Source organism: Fusarium mangiferae, assembly GCF_900044065.1.
Source record: "Fusarium mangiferae strain MRC7560 genome assembly, contig: FMAN_scaffold005, whole genome shotgun sequence".
NCBI lineage: Eukaryota > Fungi > Ascomycota > Sordariomycetes > Hypocreales > Nectriaceae > Fusarium > Fusarium mangiferae.
This window is the reverse complement of record NW_024573925.1, coordinates 1,811,400-1,831,185: the sequence shown is the minus strand read 5'-3', so window position 1 is coordinate 1,831,185 and position 19,786 is coordinate 1,811,400. Positions and strand designations below refer to the sequence as shown.

The following is a 19,786-nucleotide window of genomic DNA, read 5'->3' as shown; positions in this document are numbered from 1 at the left end:
CAAGACGGCAAGAAAGACGGGACGGATCGGTTGAAACCAATCAAGGAGCACAAGCCAAGTAAATAGGCGTCTCGGCAAGCACCTCGCAATGGATGGAGCCAGTCGACCGAGCGATGAATGTTCGTACGTACCTAATTTGTAAGGGGAAAGGATTCTTCCTGTGGTTTTCTTGGATGGTGTTGATTCTTCAAATCCTTGGGAGTTTCTCGGCGAACGACTGAGATATATCACGGAACTGTAAGAATATTCCTAGAACTAGATAAAGTCTGGCAGAGTAGAGCCTGACGAAAACGAGTGGCGTGAAGAGAAAAACTGGACGAGAATATTACCGACAAGGAGAGGAAAGAAGAAGTTCGAAAGAGCGAGAGGAAAAGAGAGGAGGAGGAGACGGGAGGGAGGAGATGAAAGATGGTCGACCGAGATGAGTGCACGGTGGGAATTCGGCGCCGCCTGCATGGGGCATGGGGGAGCAGGGGAGCTACGAGGGTGGGTTCGAGTTGGACGGCAAAACCTAATAAGTTCATGGACAAAAGCAGGGCACCGACAGGTCAGTCGCCCGTTTCGGGGCCCATTCTCTCAGGGGCACTCAGACACTGGAGACCAAAAAGGAACCAGTACCGGCCCAAGGCGATGCCAGGGCGAGCTGGACTCCAGACTCCAGTGTGGACTGGACGGGTGTGACGGTTCCATTGACCAGGTGTGAGAAATAGATACCTAGGGATAGACGGCATAGGTAGGTACTACCTAGGTAAGTAGGTAGGTACCTAGGCACTAATCTCCTGCTAATGGTTCAGAGACATGGGCCCACTGACTGACTTGGTTACGCCTCATCTGTTACTGTACATATCAGACTATCAGTGCACTGCTCAACACGACATGAATTATTGACACCGACCACCACTGAACTATCAAGACGCTAGCTAATCCATTGAGAGGTGGTTTTTTTTTCAATCTGTCCTAGTTTAAAGCAATCTAGGTTCTTTTTCTGCCTGTATTCCGAGCCAAGACCTTATGCGCTCGCATTCTATACCAACCTCCGGCTTCACAAAAGCCCAATGGCCGCGTAAGCAGAGCTACGGAGTAGATGCAACAATGATGACAACACTCTCTGACTTCCAGTCTGCTTGGCCAGCAACCAAAACAGTCAACAGCCCCAAAGAGAAAATTAGTGGGTGCATATTTCTTCTGCCTCTTTGACTATAACTGCGTTGCATATGCATTAGCGGGCTCTACCAGGTACCGCGGCTCCTATAGCCACTCCAAACGCATTACTGAATCCAGTAGGTAAGTTAGTAGGTACCTATGTATTCAGGTTTGAATTTATTCACCTATACATACATAATCGTTGGTAACCTTCTTTCATAGACGACCATTCTTAAGTACCTAGGCAAATTTGCCCATGATTCTTCTATTATTAGACTCACTCCGATATATGTACATGGTAGTAGATTGTACTTGTTATTCCCTGACAATCGCATTACCAAATTAGCTACATACAATCTCCAGCTTTGTGCCTCTGATTACATCGCATCACATCCAGACGAGATTTGCACCTCATTCACCTACGGACGCTGTTCAGAGTATCCACCTTTCGCATCCACTAGCAGGGGCCCTAAACTTCATGTCTTTAATATGGATCCTGTGTTGATAGCAAAATACCTCCCAATAAAGCGATCCGATTGTGTCATCACCTGGCATGACGCCCTTTTTGAAGTACTCGCTAACAGACGGAGACATTGCACCGTCTTCCCTGTCAAAGTCATCTTGTTCCATTTGTCTTTTTTTTCTGCCCATGTCCGCTGGGTGATTTATGTACGTCTGATTTCACGATCCAGGCTGGGCCTGGATTCCCAATCCTCAATTCCTTTCCTCCACTGAGACGTCATCATTTCCATGAGACAAATCAATCATGATGCCAGTTGGGGGCAAAGGTTACACAGCCGACCTGTCAAGCGCGATGAATACTGTATACCGGGCATATGGTAGGACATAGTCCAGTCACAGATATGACAATGATTCAATCGAGCGAACACGAGCCTATTTTAATGACATGAGTATTCAAACGAACTCATTAATCGCTATTCATTGAAGAATCAATTATCGAAATCACCAAGCATAAACACCACTCGAAGTCTCAAATCTTATTACTACTGACAATACAATACGATACGACTTTTCTCGGCATCGAAACTTCCGGAGGCTCCGGGGATAACAACGAGCAATGCTTCTCCCTTTATGGATAGGTATTTCTATCGTCATTCCACTTCACGCACTCGCTTCCCTTTCCTTGTTCATATACCTCCTTAGCATTCAGAGTCTCGGACAACTGATATGCAACGCGACTGTCACTGTCACCGGGATCCATGTGTTTCTTTTTCTCTTTCCCCTTGAACAAGAGTCTCAAGTGATGTGGTAGTCCTGTGTTTGATCCCAGCCTGCCCAGCCTTTCTTTATCTCTGTGGATTGTCACTCATACAAATGTGCTGGGGCACATGCCGCGGATAGATCCAAGGTTCCGATCTTAAAATGGACTTTTTTTTCTCGCACCGCCCTTTAACCGAAATTCGCCCCTGACTTGTTTTCATGCCATGTCACAGTGGCCATGGGTTTGGTTATCTTTCAGTTTCATGGACTCGAGATGGCCATTGAGGGATGATCTTGATTATAGTAATCTTCCAGGTAATCAAAACAACACACCAGAGCATATCGGGCATGTCTACGGAGTATCTTCCGCGTATCTAAGGCAATGGCTCTTCAGGGCTCATTGGCCTTGTTGAAAACCTCGGCCTCCAAGGTCTTTCCGAAGCATGAGAGGGAAGAAAAACTGTTATCAGCTGAGAGCCCACGGCACTGGACACTAATTTAGATCAGATATGCCCGGATTTCCTCCCGTTGACCACTCGGTTGAAACTTCCGCTGCCCAAGAGGCCACGACGGACGCCTCCATTCCATCAAAGCATGTACGGAGTACATATGCACCTAAATCGATGTTATCCGCCGCCCCTTGACGCGTTACACTCTCCACACTCACGCAGCCTAGCCTAGACAGCCAAGCCTGCAGCTTGTGTGGGATCGGGTCCGTCACTAACCAAGCATATTCCCACTTCCCGCTTCAATATCTGCGCAGACCTTGCAGAGACTCAACGATTTGCGAAGTGGTTGCACAACACTTTCATTTATGGGCCTCACTCGAGGTTGAATTCCCCTTGGATCACATCGGCCCATTTAGCCTTCGCGATCTGCGAGCTAACGTCAAGTTTGTTGTTCGCCAGACACGTATCCATGCGTCTTGTCTGATAGATTGTGCATGTCGTTCTTACTACCTTTGTTGTTGTTTTTTGCAGCCTTCACGATGTACCAGGATGCCAGGACACATCGAGGCCCGCTTCGGTCTCGGCAGCGGCGCCTTTGGTTGATTCGTGGCGCAACCGTCTTCGCGCCGTTATGGGTGAATCCACAAAAGCACGCCTCCCCTGGAGCCGATCGCCGATGGCGAATCATGTTTTTTGTGCAAGCTCAGCCAATTATATTTGCTGCCGTGATCCTCTGACACCAAGAGACATGATCTTTAGACGAGAAGAACCTGGCCAACTCATGGCAGTGTGAGAAACGGATTATGTATTATTAGACACATCCATTACATTAGACCTTATTCACTGGGTCCAGACAGATCATGAGGACAGCTGATACGTAGTAAATTTATGCATTGATAGTGTAGTATGATATCACCACTCTCAGTAGTAACCACGAAAGTGTATCCGATCAACAGAATATGGGATTGTATATCTTTGTCTGCGAGGCACAATAACAACAAACACACACTGACCCAGCAACCGAGTTTTATTCCATTGTGCTGATATCAGTCTCCTCGACTCGCCACATGTACCACATGAAGAGACTTCGATATGGTGAGAACTTAGCCGACAGCTCAGTCATATCCTGCTCCGACATGTACTTCCATTTACCACCGCCTTTGGCCTTGAGCTTGGCAATATCACGCCCCACGAATGCAGCCATACCTCTCTGAACGCCTAGATCACCGAGTGAAAAGACGTCCATCCGTTTGAGCCCAAAGCATGCAAACATCTCAACGGACCACTTCCCAAGGCCTCTCACGGCAATCAGCTTTTCCATGACCTCCGCATCCGAAGCATCATGGAGCATTTGAGCACTAAGCTCTCCACTCACGAACTTTTCTGCGAGACCTTTGATGTACTCAGCTTTGCGTTGCGATAGACCTGCTGTACGGAGCTCGTCGATCGACTTGGCAGCCACCTGGGAGGGATGAGGGAATCGGTTTCCTGGTAGCTCCTCGAACAATGTGAGAAACTTGGCCTTTATAGACTTGGCTGCAGCTCCTGATACCTGCTGGCTAATGATGCCACTGGAGAGGTTTTCAAATGGGTCTATCTTCTCTGCCAATCCCTCTGGTGAGAATACTCTGCAGTGGTGGCTCTCCACAAGGGGTTTCATGCGAGTATCAACTTTGATCAGATAGTCACATGCCTCTTTAAGGATATTCTCTGTTGTCGTCTTAGCTTGCGGTGCCTTACTAGGCGATAAATTATCAATGTCCCGTGAGGCAACAAGGCGTGACGTCTCTGGTGAGAGGAGCGTTGCGTTTGTCAGCCTGGGGTTTGCAAGTCGTGTAACAACCGCAGTACGAGGCTTCTGAATAATGCTAGTCGGCTCAGCAAAGAGCCCAGCAGCCGTAGGAGTTGGTGTCTTTGGTGGCGGAACGGCTGGTGTTGCAGGCTCGCCTTGTGCTCGCTTCCTTGGGGGTGGTGTTGAAGGTGCTTCGGGCTCGTCCTGAACGGCTGCTGCTTTACGCTTCCGACCTGTAGCCTTCGATCTTGGTTTCTCCAATGACTCTTTCATGGAAGCTGGCTGAGCGCTGATGCGCGAGGATCGCCTTGTGGTGACCATGATGCGCGTCGGACTGAGTTCTGTCCTTGCTCCGAGTATTTGTGAATATGATATGAATTGCTGTAAGGCCAGGGAGGTATGACGTCGTGAGAGCAAAGTGGGCATAGTACAATCCAGCTCACGGTAGACTAACCGCTACTCACAAGTAGCCTTTGGCGTAGCAGAGCCTTTATTCTTGAAATTGGCAAGTATTCCTGTTGGCGAAAGTGTCAGTCTTTTGCTGATTCACGTTTATGAGTCCTCGGGACATGCACCCTGTTTCATGTCATTGGTCGATCTCTTAGCGTATTTAGAGCCAGTAACGTCACAGGTTGAATATCTTACCTTCCATTACCTCCGCTGTCAGATAAGACAACAGACTGAGAATTAGCTATGGAAATACTCTTCCTGTATTTATCTCTCTTTTATGAATATATTGTGTAAAGTATGTTTCTGATCAGACTTCTATCATTTCTCAGCACGAGCTTGCGTAAGTCCAGTGAGTCTGTAGATGTTGCCGTTATATATTACTCACTTTGAAGACCGAACAGAGCCATGATATTGTTCATAAACAACATGTGCGAGGTGATACGAAATCTCACTCGCTTGTGGCGAGGTATTAGGTACTACCTACATACAATGTGATTAGTTGCAAATGTCAACAGAAGAAGAAGATATCTTCAAAAAGAACATAGCCACGACTCAATTGCTTCTTTAGACCACTCTCCAGGGTAAGTGTGTATCCGTCGCTGACGTTAGCTTTCCCACCCGCCCACACGGCAGCCGTTTCGATAGGGACTATCTGCCGCTGAAACCACTGAAGAATGGAGCTTACAGCGGGTCAGTGGAGTGCCTGGAAGTGCCAGGGACCCTGTTCCGGCCACAACCCGGACTGTCGTGTCGAGCCAACGAAAGTCAAGGTGCTGATCCGAGCTATCGCAACGTGGATTAATGTCATGTCAATAGTGCTTTTTGGTTTATTTTTCTTACCTGGATTCTTACAACCAGTGCCTGTCGACCTCACCAATTCATAATAGAGAGCCATCACACACTCGTTTTCGGTCGTACCATATATTTTTGCTTAATGCGAATATTATACATTTTTGAGCCACTCTGGAAGCGCTAGGCTCCTTACGCGACAGCAATAACCTCAAAGTCGCCAGCAGAACCCTTGTACAAAGGCGTATCAGGGTACAGTCTGCCCAAGCACGAAATTACACGGGAGCCGCCGTAGAATTCTGCGGAGCCGTTGCGACAGGGGGAATCGAAAGAACATCGAACTTTGGAAGACCTCACGTGGTTGTTGACGACAAAACGTGGGCACAGCTGCAACGACAGCGCCAGTTATCGCCTCTGCGACAGACTGTCCTATCTTAAGAATAGAACGAAAGGCCGACTTGCTGAAGCATTCACCATGCTTCTCCCTGGTGGTGGACTTAACTGGAAGGCCGCAAAGGCCCAAATGCCTCCGAGCAGAGTACTGCGAAGCAACTTGACACGATCACGATTACTTCTCCTAATAGGCGTTACTGGCATTGTGATGCTGCTGTACCGTGCTTTTCGAGCACCACCCCCGGGACCACAAAAGTCTGTACCGTCAACTCGATTCGAGTAGAGGCACTCGACTAACATGGAAACAGTGTTCGTTGCTGGGGCCCAAACAAGTCCCCCATGGAAATGACACCGAACGAGCATGCTCTATGGAATGCACACATGCAGACACCAGTCCTCTTCAACCATCACAAACCACTAAAAGTCGAATCTCCTTCGATCCAGCACATCGACCTGAACCCGATCACCTCGAGCCCACAGGCCCTCATCCGAAACGAACGAGTATTGATCTTAACACCTCTGAAAGATGCCGCTCCTTTTCTCAAGAACTACTTCAAACTCATCGCAGAGCTCACTTATCCGCACCGCCTGATCGATCTCGCCTTCTTGATATCTGACTCGAAAGACGATACACTCGCTGTCCTTGCTTCCGAGCTAGACCACCTACAAAAGCGGAAGGACGAGGTGCCATTCAACAGTATTACTGTTGTCGAAAAGAACTTCCATTTCCACCTCAGCCAGGATGCAGAGCAGAGACATGGGTTTGAGGTACAAGCGCCACGTCGCAAAGCCATGGCTAAGGCAAGAAACTACCTCTTGGCTACAGCTCTGAAGCCAGAGCACTCGTGGGTGTACTGGCGTGACGTCGATATCGAACAAGCGCCAAGACGGATCATTGAAGATTTTGTTGCGCACGACAGAGATATTCTCGTGCCCAGTAAGTCTCTTAAGGATATTCTGAGACATCATGGCACTGACACATCCGAGACATTTGGTTCCACAGGTTCGAGAAGGGCGTTGATATCGAAGGTCGATGTAGGTTCCTCAAGTCTAGCTATGACCTGAGACTTACTAATTTGCAATCGCAGTCGACTACAACTCATGGATCGAGTCCGACAAAGGCCGAAAGCTCGCGAACAGCCTGCCGAAGGACACAGTCATTGTCGAAGGCTACAAGGAATTCGACACTGGGCGCGAATACATGTGTAAGATGGGGGATTGGCGCGAAAACAAAGATGTTGAGGTTCAACTGGATGGTATTGGTGGTGTCAACATTCTGGTCAAGGCAGACGTTCATCGATCAGGTTTGTGGTCACAGTATATCGAGTTCCATTACGTCGCGACTAACATCGGCTTTAGGCATCAACTTTCCAGCGTATGCCTTCGAAAACCAGGCCGAGACCGAGGGCTTTGCCAAGATGGCTAAGCGTGCCGGCTATCAAGTCATTGGTCTCCCAAACTACATCGTATGGCATTACGATACACAAGAGAAGGGTGGTAACTTATGATGAGAGCCGCATTCTGGAGAGCAAGTGGAGTTGATTTTTTGACCTAACTTATCTACCGGACGACTCTCGACCTGCTCACTCCATACACGCACTCATGACGTTACGCCGTTAACGTTTCCAACATTTTTTTCAGACCACTCGACCGACGTTCACCTTCAAGTTAAGCTTGGAAATGAGCAACAAAAATTATCCTTCAGCGAGTAACTATTTCGTTTGATTCGACTCGATCTGTCGTGTATTTAATACGGTCAATGTGGGCGCTAGGGGTATCTATTGGTGGAAGTGGTTAAAAGTGAAGCAGATGCTTCCTGTAATATTTGGGAACTGGCTTCTTATTATTAGTCAGGAAACGCGCTGTGCCATGAAGACTCAGTACCTAGTAATGTGTGTTAGGAAGAGGAGCTTTACATAGAGGGCGCTAATGGAGCCAGATGTAATATAGGTAGATAGTATGGGCCGTTTTCCGGAGTCAAGGATACACTGATGATTATCATCAATATAATTAGCCGATGAATTTCTCATCGGCTGCCTACTAATGCTTGAACATGAGTCGACGAACATAGATACTATACCTAGGTACTTTCTGCAATTCCAGCATGTCAAGAAGTAGAGAGGCGGAAAAGTGAGTACTGTTTTATAAAAGAATAACTCAAGCATGAGCATACTAAAAGAACCAAGCTATTACACCTGGAGTTCATCTATCATATCTCACTTGCGAATAGCCTCATATTTGGTCGGAGTGACGGGGGTAATTGAGATCGGCCATGTGAATATTGCGTCACATGAGACGGGTGCATGAGCGATCTTGCAATTATAGCAGACAGCCCCACAATATGCAATTAGGGGGAAATAGCGGGCAAGGCCCAGGTGCCGTCATCACACAGGCAACGATAAGAGTCCCGCAGGCTACCTTTAACTCTACACTACCTAGGACGACGACGCTGACGACAACGAGCACCACAACCTACGGGGTATATTGCGCTTCTTATCCATTTAATACTAGAAGCTTCCGATATCCTGTGTAGCCCCAGTGGATTTATTCTCCTGGAGCCTGACCCCACTACCCGACACTTGAGTCGAGGCTCATTACGCCATTTTCTGCCCCGACACTGCACGACAAGATCGCCCAACAAGAGGAACAGGACTCGCGCTCCTATTCCTTCATCAAACTCATATTTCTCCCCAATCTTGACAGATCAGCAACTGTAAACATGTGGGGTTGGTTTGGTGGCGCCGCGGCCCAAAAACGCAAGGACACGCCCAAGAATGCGATCCTCGGGCTGCGAGCGCAGCTTGACATGTTGCAGAAGCGCGAGAGACATCTCCAGACCCAGATCGACGAGCAGGATGCTACCGCACGCAAGAATGTGAGCACCAACAAGAACGGTACGTGATCATTTCAATGAGATTCGTAATGCGGGGCAGAGATGCTGATCTATATGATAGCGGCCAAAGCGGCCTTGAGGCGCAAGAAGACACACGAGCACGCGCTCGAGCAAACCGTTGCCCAGATCGGTACACTAGAGCAGCAAATCAACTCGATCGAGTCCGCCAATATCAACAAGGAGACTCTGGCAGCCATGAGCAACGCCAACGCGGCCATGAAGCAGATCTATGGAGGTCTTACGGTGGACAAGGTTGATGCGACAATGTACGTTGACGCCATGCTTATTTATGCCAGTTTGTATGAGATGTGTCCTTGGCTAATCCGAAATTACAGGGACGAACTGCGTGAGCACAATGCAATGAGCGATGAGATTGTCAACGCAATCACCTCGAACTCATTAGGCGAGCCGATCGACGAGGATGAGTTGGAGAACGAATTGGATGAGCTACAACAGGAGCAGCTCGACGAACAGATGCTCAAGACGGGCACCGTCCCCGTGTCAGATGCTGTGCATAAGCTACCCACACCGGCTAGGGAAGAGCGTATGTGCCCTTGCTCAAGTTCTCTTTTGTGTAAATACTAACATCATACAGCCGTGTCAAGCAAGAAGCAGGCAGTTGAAGAAGATGACGAGGAAGCTGAACTTCGGAAGCTGCAGGCTGAAATGGCCATGTGAGATTGTTAATAGAGGAATTTGATGTTTGCATAGCATTTGGTTGGCGGGGACTGAGGGCGAAGCTGCATTATATGTGGCGTTTTCATCTACCACAGACAAGAGATGGCCTCGTGGTATTCGGAGCTTCCCGTGCCCTGGCGGATTTGTGGTTCTATTGTGGGTGTTATTGTCGGCGTCGGCGTCCAAGGTTGTTGTTGATCTTTATCGTTTACGAAACTCTTTCCATCTTTCGCCTGGCAATTCGGCTTGAGCATCGTGACCGCACAGAGGTGTTTCTGAGGACGGTACGCCTGGCAAGGATGCACTTGATAAGAGACCCGTGTGAAGGTTGACGAGCCTTGAAATAGGAGAGAATCTAGATCTTCAATGCGAATATATCCCGTAAAGTTGACCAAATCTGCTACTGAGATAATAAATTGCAGGCGATGAGAACACCCAGCTTGCATGATGAGTCGGGTGTTGTTACTGTAAGAGGGAGCGCGAATGGACATGAATACGGACAAGACATCAACAGATCTATGTCGTGGTAGCATAATAGATGATAGTGCTTATACCGTTTGGCTATGATGATACGAAGAAGGCCAAGACATTGTGGGTCACATCACTATTTGATTGATTCATAGACGCCGATTCGAACCGGACTGAAACAAGGATAAGGTCTCTTGGTCAGCCCCAATATTGTCTCTAGGATCTCGCGACGAACCGAAGGGTCCATGAACAGTCAAGACGAAGTAACGCTAAGATCTTTCAGCTGGGCTGGAGGTGACGGTTTCAGAGGAACTCTAAGAGGATAAGTCCACGATGACCACTCAACTGACTTCGAAACCAGCCAAGGCGTAAAAAGTGTAGTCATCACATCTACAATATCAAGCTTAATAAAGGTCGCCGATCTGTAGCAGAAGGAGAGGAACTACTAGTACCTTAGGGTGGCCTATACTAGGCCCCCAAACTGAGGCTATACGAACACCGTAATTGGACGGAGATGGCCTCACGTGATCAGTCATCATGTTTCCAGCTGGGGGATTGGCTGTGGTTGGCCTGTGGTTGGCTGTGAGTTGCTGACGCCCACAAGGGCTCTCCCGCGTCTAACGGCGCTACAAGAAGCCTCAGCCAGTCATAGCTCAAACTCTAACCGCCAAACAAAACGTCCACCGTCCGTCGAGTTTCGGATCGTCCAAGTACTTCGGCTCTGCATTGCACGCGCGCAAAAATAGAACGCACTTGCAGCAGGATATCTCGGATCCAGCCTCTTCCATAATGACGCAGAGAGCAATCGAGGGCCCGCTCTGGCGGTTCCATAGCCCTCGAGAGGCCTTGCACCTGAAGAGGAGGCTTGCAGATGCCACGACTTACAACGCCCAGCAAGCGCTGGCCTTACATGTCATGATCAGCTTGCGTGATGTAGCCGAAGACGGCGGCGGCTGCTGAGATACGTGTATGCTGCACGCCTATGCAAAGTCCAGTCCAGTCCAGCTCAGTCTTGTCTTCATATGCCCCCTTGTTTCCTAACGCATCCATCCGTTGTGACTGGGTTTCGCATTTTCTCTTCTCTTCTCTTCTCTTCTCTTTTTCCTCTGTCGTATCCTCTGTGACCGCTTGCACAAATCCTCACTAACTAATTTCTCCTTGGTTTTCTTTTCCCTTTGTTCCTTTGTCATTCTGTCACGACTGCTCATGAATCCACTTCGTTGAGATGCTGGCCATCTCCTTTAATAGGATACCATTCTCTTTAGGTGAGTTCACCAGCCCGACGTGCCCTGCCTAAAGCTCGAGCTGATTTCCGTTATTAGATGTTTCGTTGTAGAATGGCCAGCTGGCCATTTTCCTTCGTGCCGGCATGGTTGATCTTTTGTGTAACTGTCGTACCCGCGACTAATATCTCCAACGACTTCTCGAGTTTCATCCCCAGCTGTGCCGGAGAATGCTTCGCCTCTTTCCTCAACGTCAATTACGCTCAAAACGTTTGCACCGGAAAACCTCTGCTGGATTGTCTGTGTTCTCGAAGGGGCGCCTCGGGATTCACTCTCGGTGAGGGTGCAATGCAATGCATATCTGCTGAACGATCCATTGGTTACTGCTCCATAGTCGAAGCCAGTGGTATGTACTACGAACCACAGAATACACAAAGAGTGTGTCGCTTACACAGAAGCAGACAGAGTCATCGAAAATGCATATGATATATGCAATGGGAGACCTGGCGCGGTCCATCCTACTTATCTCACCATCACGGCAACATTAGTTTTAGCTCCTACGGGAGGAGTTGTGACTTTTCCCTCAGTGACTACCAAGACTACTTCACGGCCGGATACATCTAGCGCTATTCGTACGTTGCCGACAACATTGGTCATAGACACATCCTCGCCCCCTATTATTCCAAGACCATCGACGAAACCAGTTGGCTCAACAACACGATCAAAGGCCAGAGAACACTCTACGACTGATTCATCAGATGATTCAGATATCATCTCGATCACGGAGCCTCCGTTGACTAAGCCCACTACATTTGAGACTTCTACATACACCTCAACTTCGAGTTCAGAGTCCGAGACCACCACGGGCGTACAGGGTGGTGCTGGTGGGGCAAGCAAAGACGAGGACAGTGATGATTCAGATAAACTCTCCACTGAACAGGTCGCTGGTATTTCAGTCGGCGTCCTCGCCGCAGTGGGGGTTGCCGTTGGAGCTATTGTATTGGCAAGATGCCATCGACGAAGAAAGTATCCTCAGATCAAGACTGGTTTTCTTCCCATGAGGGACACCTGGGGTTATAAGCCAGATCGATCTGACAACGGTGGACATAATTCATGGATGGTTCACCAACTGCGGCCTGATTTGGATCCTCCAAATCACCCACCACCGCCGCCAACTTCCAACCGTAGGAGTGTCAAGCCTGAAGCCATTGGCGTAGCATTATCACCACATCCCTCGAGCCGCAACACGGCGGTGCATACATCTCCCCTGAGGCGACTATCAAAGCTGCTCCCTGCGAAACCGACCCTACCGGATATATCTGCCGGAGACACCAATGACAAGCCCTTGCCTATTCTCCATGCGGAGCAAGCTGACGGTAGACGCCCAGATGATGGACATTCATCGCGAGATGAGAGCTCTTCAATACCACCACCACCACCGCATACACTCGATGCTGCTGCTTGGGCAGGAAGATCTAAGCCGACACCACCCGCACCACTGAAGCTACAAATACCACAAGCCGAGAAACCGGCCGGACCAGCTGTACGGATGAGCAACCGTGAGAGTAACGTGACGGAGTTTGAAGAAGACCGTACGTCGGTATCTCCAAACGCCAGCACTCAAGTCTGGAGACCACCAACAACGCCTCTTTCAGCAACAACATATTATGTCGCTGACCAATACGGCAATTGGGTTCTGGGAAACACAAAGCGTGCTTCGGTGATTGCTCGAGGGTCGCAGGAGTCCAAGGTTTCTCAGGAGGGAGCACTAAGACCACCTAACAATGATAACGCCCCCCTTAGTAGTACGGAACGAGGCGGCACTAGATCGCTTGCTCCTCCAGCTGAGATTATTCCTGGTGGTGCACCGTCCAGACCTGGTCTACCTCGTCCACAGCATCCCTCCCCCTTCTTCTCTTCCCAGTCTCACCCAAGACGCAGCGCTTCCAATCGTCGTTCCATGACAAGACCACTGACTCGACCACGTGAAGACTCTAGCAGTAGTAGCGCCACCATCATCACCACCTCAACCGAGTCCTCCTCAAGCATTCCGTCTGTGGCACCAGAACAGCAAGTCAGCCTCTCTCCTGTTGTTGAATCTCCACAGTCAGTCCGAGCTCGTCAGCAGCAGCCTCAGATCCCCCCACGAGATCCTCGACGTGCCAGCCAGATGGGCAACTCTGGTGTCAGCGTCAATCCGCGAGCTGCCCCTCCTACGCGACAGGTAGTTTACAGCCCTCCTGGGCAGCCAAGCCCGACCTTGGGTCTGATGCAGCCTCCTAGTGCATACTACGCGGCACTACAGTCAAAAGCGCAGCTGAATGCGCAACCACAGCAGAAACCTCAACCAGCTGTTCAGGGCCTGCAACCCACCGACAACACAGGTATACAGGCAGCCTCATCGACAATGCGCATTGTGGAGCCCTCTCCGGAGCCAGATGAGACCACAGAACCCGCGAGTGTCAAAGAAGATCAGATCCGGGTGTCCCCCTTCTATTTTGACCCACCATATCCTCAACCTCTTCAGTCTCGCCAAACTTCTCAGCATCGCCGTTCTGCATCAGGGCCTCAGCCTCAGCGGTACCAACCATATCAGAGGCCTCCCTCGTTTCAACCTTCCCCTCGTCAACAACAGGCAGCCTGGCAACCTGTCCAGAGACTGCATCCACACAATCACCCGCAACAACAAAACCCTTGGCAGCCTACACAACGTACACCCACAGCATATCCGTCATTCCAGCAACAGCAACAGCAACAGCAGCCTTTGCAGTCCTATGAGCGCACATTCCCGCACCAGCAGCCCTACCAACAACCACAGATGTACCCTTCTTTCCAGCCTCGGCCAAGCCAGCAACCTTACCCTCATAATACCGGAGGTTACCAGTCATTTCAACCCTATCCTGCCGGACAGCAGGCTCAAATGCACCCCGTTCAATACCAGAGTTACCGCCCCCCGCAATCAATGAACCCCTCACTTGTTCATTCTGATAGCCAGGACTCACTCCTAGCTAAGCGCGTCGGCTTGGATCGCGCCGCTGGTATGACTATTGGTACAGACAAAACTGGCGCTTCAAAGTGGAATCGTGATATTCAAGACAAGACACCACCAAACCTTCCTATGTCGCCGCATTGGCAGCCGACATTGACCCCTACACGGCGAGGAGATGACCTGGTCTTGAACGTACAATAAAATGGAGATATAGAGATTTCGTCGACACATGCACCATCGTTCTTTTATTTCGTGAATTAGATCAAATATCAATTTTGTATAATAGCCAAGCATTTGGAAGCTATAATGAGCATTAGCAACAGTCATAGATGGAGGGAAAATGCCTTAGGACCGCACACGAATTCAGGGCGGAAATTATTGCATGCACCTATACTACACCACCTAGACATTCATTCTAATTCTATAGGTCACACTCTCTCATTAATGCTCTTCGTGTCCTTTAAGTGTGGTCTTTTCGCAAAGTGTTAGGTCCAGCTTGGGTTTCGTCCTTGTTCTCCTCCTTGATTGTTTGACCCATAACACATTCCCTCTCGACATACTGTCGAGGTTGTTGGGACGACTCACTCGGCGTACCCACTGGATCAAGCATGTCCAGTTCCAAGTCATGAAATGTCTGCTCACTGCTTTGGTTGCTGCGACGGAGACGGCTTCCATGCTTTCTTAAGCTCCCTCGTCTGAAGAATCCAGATGCGTTCTGTCGCATGTTATCAATATGGGATTCGAGCGCAACATCTAGAGCATCTAGACCTTGATCCAACGTATCACGATTGAGATGAACACCCGCATCAATGAGCTTATTTCGCCGTCGAATATCTTGCCACCTTGTCAGGTTACCCATTTCCAATACGTTCATTCGGCGGTTTTTGCCCATCGGGTTTCCTATCATTGTGGGCCGCCAGGCATAATCCTCTTCCATCAGTGCACGCAAGTCATTGGGCATGGAAGCTCGACGTTTCGAAGACCGCCGACGGGCTTGGGTAATTCTCTCCATCTCTTCTGATTTTGAACGAGGTATGATGAGCACATTCTTGAACCGGATGAGAACAAGCAACAAGAGGACAGTCAACAAGAAGAGTATCGCAGCTACGACGCTCGTGGCAACTTGTTGGCCAAGCTTCCGCGTTACATGACCGCCCAGCGCAGTTGAACCAGCTGCAAGTATGTATGAGAAGGATTGTATCATAGCGAATCCTGCTGTCACTCTCGGAAAAGAGGAGTAGTTGGTTCGACGCTGGTCTTGACCAGTGGGATCACGGTGGCGACCAACCATTCCGGGAGACAGATCCGATGTATCGAAGGTTTCCATGATGAGGCCGTTGCATTCCGAAATGGCGAGGGAGGATAGAAAACCTATACATAAGGCAAAAAAGGTTGGCACGCCAGAACTGATTGGCGGTCCTGACGAAACAGCAGCATAGCAGGCGCCGCCAATCGGAAGGGCAATAGTAAAGACGGCCCGGCGGACTAGATGTGAAGACCATACTATTTTTTTGCCTAGAACCTCGCGGTTAACTTTATTTTCTCGGTTGCGAGATCTGGAGAAGATGCTGGCCTTTTGGAAAGGAATTGCAAGGAGAGCGCCGAGTGCAACGGCGGCGACATGAAGACCGACATATGGCGATCTGAGATGATAGAAGCGAGATACGAGTGAGCCCAGCAGAATGATGACAAGAACGACTTGTGCATAAATCCAGGCGACGTATATCGCTACAACCGCGAAGCCAGGTTGTTCAAGCATCTCCAAGGATAAACGAACCCCATGGTATGCTTCCTGTCCCCACCACTTTGGACCTGTCTTGACTCGATGCATCATCACTTCTCCTCGAGCCAGACGACGTGAGATGTCCCCCCCTGTTCGGACTTCTGCAATCGAACGTCGGAATGCAGATCGTCGGACCTCGGGGCATATCACATTGAGAATCAAGACAACTGCAATCATCATGATGCTGATGTAAAAGCCCCATGCTGGCGAATGTTTATCAATGATAGCTGCACCAATGAGAAAACCAAGTCCAAGAGATCCAATCCAGCACCAGGTCCAGATACCAAGCCAAATACCCATGCCACCACCATGTCTTCTTGCATCGAAATGATCGACAACCTCTTCATGGGGATGCTGACACATTAAGGAAGCGCCAAAAAGGTCCGTCAGAACTGAGTGAAAGTTCATAGTCGCAAAGCCCAAAGAGACACCCATTAGGGTACGAGAGGCCAACAGCATTGCCCTCCAAGACGCAGTGTTGGTCAGCCTGGGACTGCTGACTGCAATTGCCTGTGGAAAAAGAAGAGGCATTGCAATAATGAGACTTGACATTATGTATGGCTTCCGACCATGGAGTAAAGGCAATGGCCAGAGAAAGAAGGACGGAATAGCAAGGGCAAGGAAACAACCGGTGTTGCCGTGAACAGTGACATGTGATTGATCCACGATATAATACTGGATTGATGGGACTAGGCCCGTATAGATACCAAGTAGTACTCCGATGAGCGCTGTGCTCAAGCAGGCAGTAGATGCTACAAATCGCTTGCGAACGGGTGACTAGTCCCTCGCAATCGGTTGCCTGATGTGCGACTTTGGAAGGCTGAAACCTTGCATGTCCCGTAGACTCACGTGCGATCGCTTTCGAAGATTAATACCATGTTCGCCATGCAGTCTTCTCCCAGCAATGTTATGTTCTGGTAGAGCATCATGACTGGTCCCACTTCGAACGGCTGCTGAAACCTCCACAGCTGCCGAGCGTTTGCGAGCTGTTGTTTGTTTTTTGACGTCCATTCCTCCAATATCAAGAAGGGCAGTTGTGCTGCGGAGATCGTTCAGCATAGCTGGCCTCCGTCTACGATCCGTCTTGAACCCTTTGTTAGATTTCCGGGACTTTCTGCTGAGTGAAGAACGTCGTGAGGTGCCGCTTTGTTGTCTTCGTGCAACCTGAGTCCTTGTTCGAAGCTCCTGATAGGTTCCGGAATAGCTCTCAACTACATCGGCCAGCCGCGGGCGTTTGGGTACGGCAGTGTAAGTGGCAGCACGCCTGCAGCCTGGCCTCGCTGGGTAGGCCATATCTGCTCCATCTATAGGAATTGTTCCAGCGTTTTCTTGGGGTCTGTCGCCCATCGACATGTTTGATTCGTCCACACGATCGGCGCCATGCTCCTTCGATGCGGCAGGGTGACTAGCATGAGCTGCGGCTTCCGAATGGTCCGCAACCTCCAGGGCGAGGGAGAGAGCTTCATCGAGGAGCCTCTCGAGATCGCTGAATGCACGTTTGAACAGTACCCCGTCAACTCCAGGGTCAGACTTGCCAGATAGAGTCGACCAGGCGGAAATTCTTCGCAGAGCCATACTGCTTGGCAAAACAGGCTCTGATGGACGTCGATCATCTGATCTGATTAGTTTGATTCCAGGCCGAGGCTTGGTAAGATGTGAACCGTCTGACTTTGCTGTGCGCGATAGTCGCTTGAGCCACTGACTTTTCCATAAACAGCTCATAATAGATCCCGAGGATTGACTGCGGACTGGTCTGTTTATGTTTGTAGCTAATAAGCTCTGGTCTTCCAGCAGAGATAACTCTGGATAATTGGTGTCGTGAGAGCTGTTGTTTTGGACGTATGAGCCATGCAGCTGTGTGTCTGACGACGGCATATTGTGTAGGCATGTGTCTGTGCTGAGCGACGAGAAGCGTCCAGCATCCTGGTTACCAACACTCGAAGCGTTTGTAAGGACCGCATATTTTTCTGGAGAAGCGATACTTTTGTCTTCTGAAGCACTTCCGCCAGGACAGTTCATGCCTGTCTTTTTCCAGCCCTCATCGGTTGACATATTTAGACGATTTCTGCAATCGCTCAGAAGGAGGTCAAAGGTCGGGCCCAGTTTCACCAAAGGAGACTGGGACTTCTAGTCTTTATTCGATAAGATACCCCTTGATCTAGGCGGGTTCTGTTCCAAGGTTGGCCGCTGGCCAATCTCCCCTGGTGATGACTCTAGGTCAATATCGGTGCACAGAATCCCTGTAGTCCCTGAAATATCTTCAACTTCGGGATCATTCTGGCCTCCCACAGAAGATTCTAGAGGACTGTGCTGTATTGTCATCCCGTCCTGTGATAAAGAAGTTTTGAGGTAAAGGGGGGCAGGTATAGCGCCCAGAGTATTTATTGTTTCTGCCGAGTCTTCGGATTGCCGAGTCTTTGCAAGAGGAGTCCACGTATTTGTGCCAGAAACTTCTGAATCGGTCAATGGTGATTGAAGTTCCCCAAGAGGTGCGGTGTCGTGCTTTTCTCTCAACTCTTTGATAGCCTCTGGTCCCATATCCTCGCTTCTTGTCATGTCCACGGATACGCGTGAACTTGGAGGAGGAGTTTGATCGAAGTCGCCAACGTCAGTACCGATGTGATTGTTAGAGTTCCCTTGAGGGAGAAAGGCCACAGTGTGGCCGATGAGGTTAGAAAACATGATGGAGTTTCACGTGACGTGTGCTAAAGCAGACGGCCGTGTCGAGTGTTGGACGGTGGCGAAGAAAGTGTATCGCGATGACAAGGGGATTTACGCCGTGGAGTCGATGTTCAACTAGACGCTGTGTTGGAAAATTGTTGAATTTAGAGAAGTATTGCTGACGATTGCTTGAGCAGATGTAATACTGGATCAAGAGACTCGGTCATCGAACACGAGGGCACTCCCAACAAGGTCTAGGCTGAACACAGGAGGAGAATGAAGATGAAGACTAATGATTCTATCATGTATGTGTAGAAACGGTTGCTAGGATGCGGAAGACGGAAAAAGGGAAAAGGGTGAGGGGAGAGGCCGTTGTTGATGGAGTTGATGTAGAGTTACAAGTCAGGCCCCTGAAGGGCTGACGGCGGCTTTGCCTTTCCCAGTTTCGCCGAACCTGCCTTCCATTTCACTTTCACTTTCTCTCATCATTTCCGTTATGCAGGAAGGAGCGATTGAACCAAGGCCAACACCTCGTTTCCTGGCATCAGATAACAAGGTACAGTAATATTTTAGTTTGGGCCCGGGCTCATCATGACGACATGTTGAGCTGCACTGCCAAGAAACCTGACTCGCGTGTAAGGCTGAACATGATACAGAGTCTGATGTGACTGTAGCTGAGTTTCAATAAAGGACCCTACATGATACAGGCCTGTTCTATAGAGCGGAACAAAGACCCAGCAACTGACGTCCCTCACAGAATGACCCCTACTCACAAGCGCCAGCCGCCCCAACCCCCTAGCTGGGACGGCTCACCCCTGTCCCCTCCAGAGGAAAAACGCCTTGAGCACTCCACC

General features: G+C 49.6%; 7 protein-coding genes across 7 annotated transcripts; 4 read left to right on the top strand and 3 right to left on the bottom strand.

Annotated features, from left to right (window-relative positions):
* Nucleotides 1-3,840: 3,840 nt before the first annotated feature.
* On the bottom strand, nt 3,841-4,926 carry FMAN_07537 (uncharacterized protein; the record flags this gene model as incomplete). The annotated part of the gene is made up of 1 exon (XM_041831172.1): nt 3,841-4,926. One exon carries the CDS (start codon nt 4,924-4,926, stop codon nt 3,841-3,843), a length of 1,086 nt encoding a protein of 361 aa, XP_041681763.1.
* Nucleotides 4,927-6,319: 1,393 nt separating this feature from the next.
* On the top strand, nt 6,320-7,745 carry FMAN_07536 (putative ANP1 protein; the record flags this gene model as incomplete). Its single annotated transcript, XM_041831171.1, has 5 exons — nt 6,320-6,492; nt 6,546-7,174; nt 7,225-7,272; nt 7,326-7,541; nt 7,597-7,745. The coding sequence occupies 5 exons, from the start codon at nt 6,320-6,322 to the stop codon at nt 7,743-7,745; spliced, it is 1,215 nt and encodes a 404-aa protein (XP_041681762.1).
* Nucleotides 7,746-8,956: 1,211 nt separating this feature from the next.
* On the top strand, nt 8,957-9,808 carry FMAN_07535 (uncharacterized protein; the record flags this gene model as incomplete). Its single annotated transcript, XM_041831170.1, has 4 exons — nt 8,957-9,131; nt 9,192-9,396; nt 9,466-9,674; nt 9,726-9,808. 4 exons carry the CDS (start codon nt 8,957-8,959, stop codon nt 9,806-9,808), a joined length of 672 nt encoding a protein of 223 aa, XP_041681761.1.
* Nucleotides 9,809-10,813: 1,005 nt separating this feature from the next.
* FMAN_07534 (uncharacterized protein) lies at nt 10,814-11,236 on the top strand (the record flags this gene model as incomplete). Its single annotated transcript, XM_041831169.1, has 2 exons — nt 10,814-10,858; nt 10,910-11,236. 2 exons carry the CDS (start codon nt 10,814-10,816, stop codon nt 11,234-11,236), a joined length of 372 nt encoding a protein of 123 aa, XP_041681760.1.
* A 377-nt stretch (nt 11,237-11,613) lies between these two features.
* FMAN_07533 (uncharacterized protein) lies at nt 11,614-14,689 on the top strand (the record flags this gene model as incomplete). Its single annotated transcript, XM_041831168.1, has 2 exons — nt 11,614-11,905; nt 11,961-14,689. 2 exons carry the CDS (start codon nt 11,614-11,616, stop codon nt 14,687-14,689), a joined length of 3,021 nt encoding a protein of 1,006 aa, XP_041681759.1.
* A 259-nt stretch (nt 14,690-14,948) lies between these two features.
* Nucleotides 14,949-17,846, bottom strand: FMAN_07532 (uncharacterized protein; the record flags this gene model as incomplete). Its single annotated transcript, XM_041831167.1, has 2 exons — nt 14,949-17,048; nt 17,121-17,846. The coding sequence occupies 2 exons, from the start codon at nt 17,844-17,846 to the stop codon at nt 14,949-14,951; spliced, it is 2,826 nt and encodes a 941-aa protein (XP_041681758.1).
* Nucleotides 17,847-18,398: 552 nt separating this feature from the next.
* FMAN_07531 (uncharacterized protein) lies at nt 18,399-18,953 on the bottom strand (the record flags this gene model as incomplete). Its single annotated transcript, XM_041831166.1, has 1 exon — nt 18,399-18,953. One exon carries the CDS (start codon nt 18,951-18,953, stop codon nt 18,399-18,401), a length of 555 nt encoding a protein of 184 aa, XP_041681757.1.
* Nucleotides 18,954-19,786: the final 833 nt, after the last annotated feature.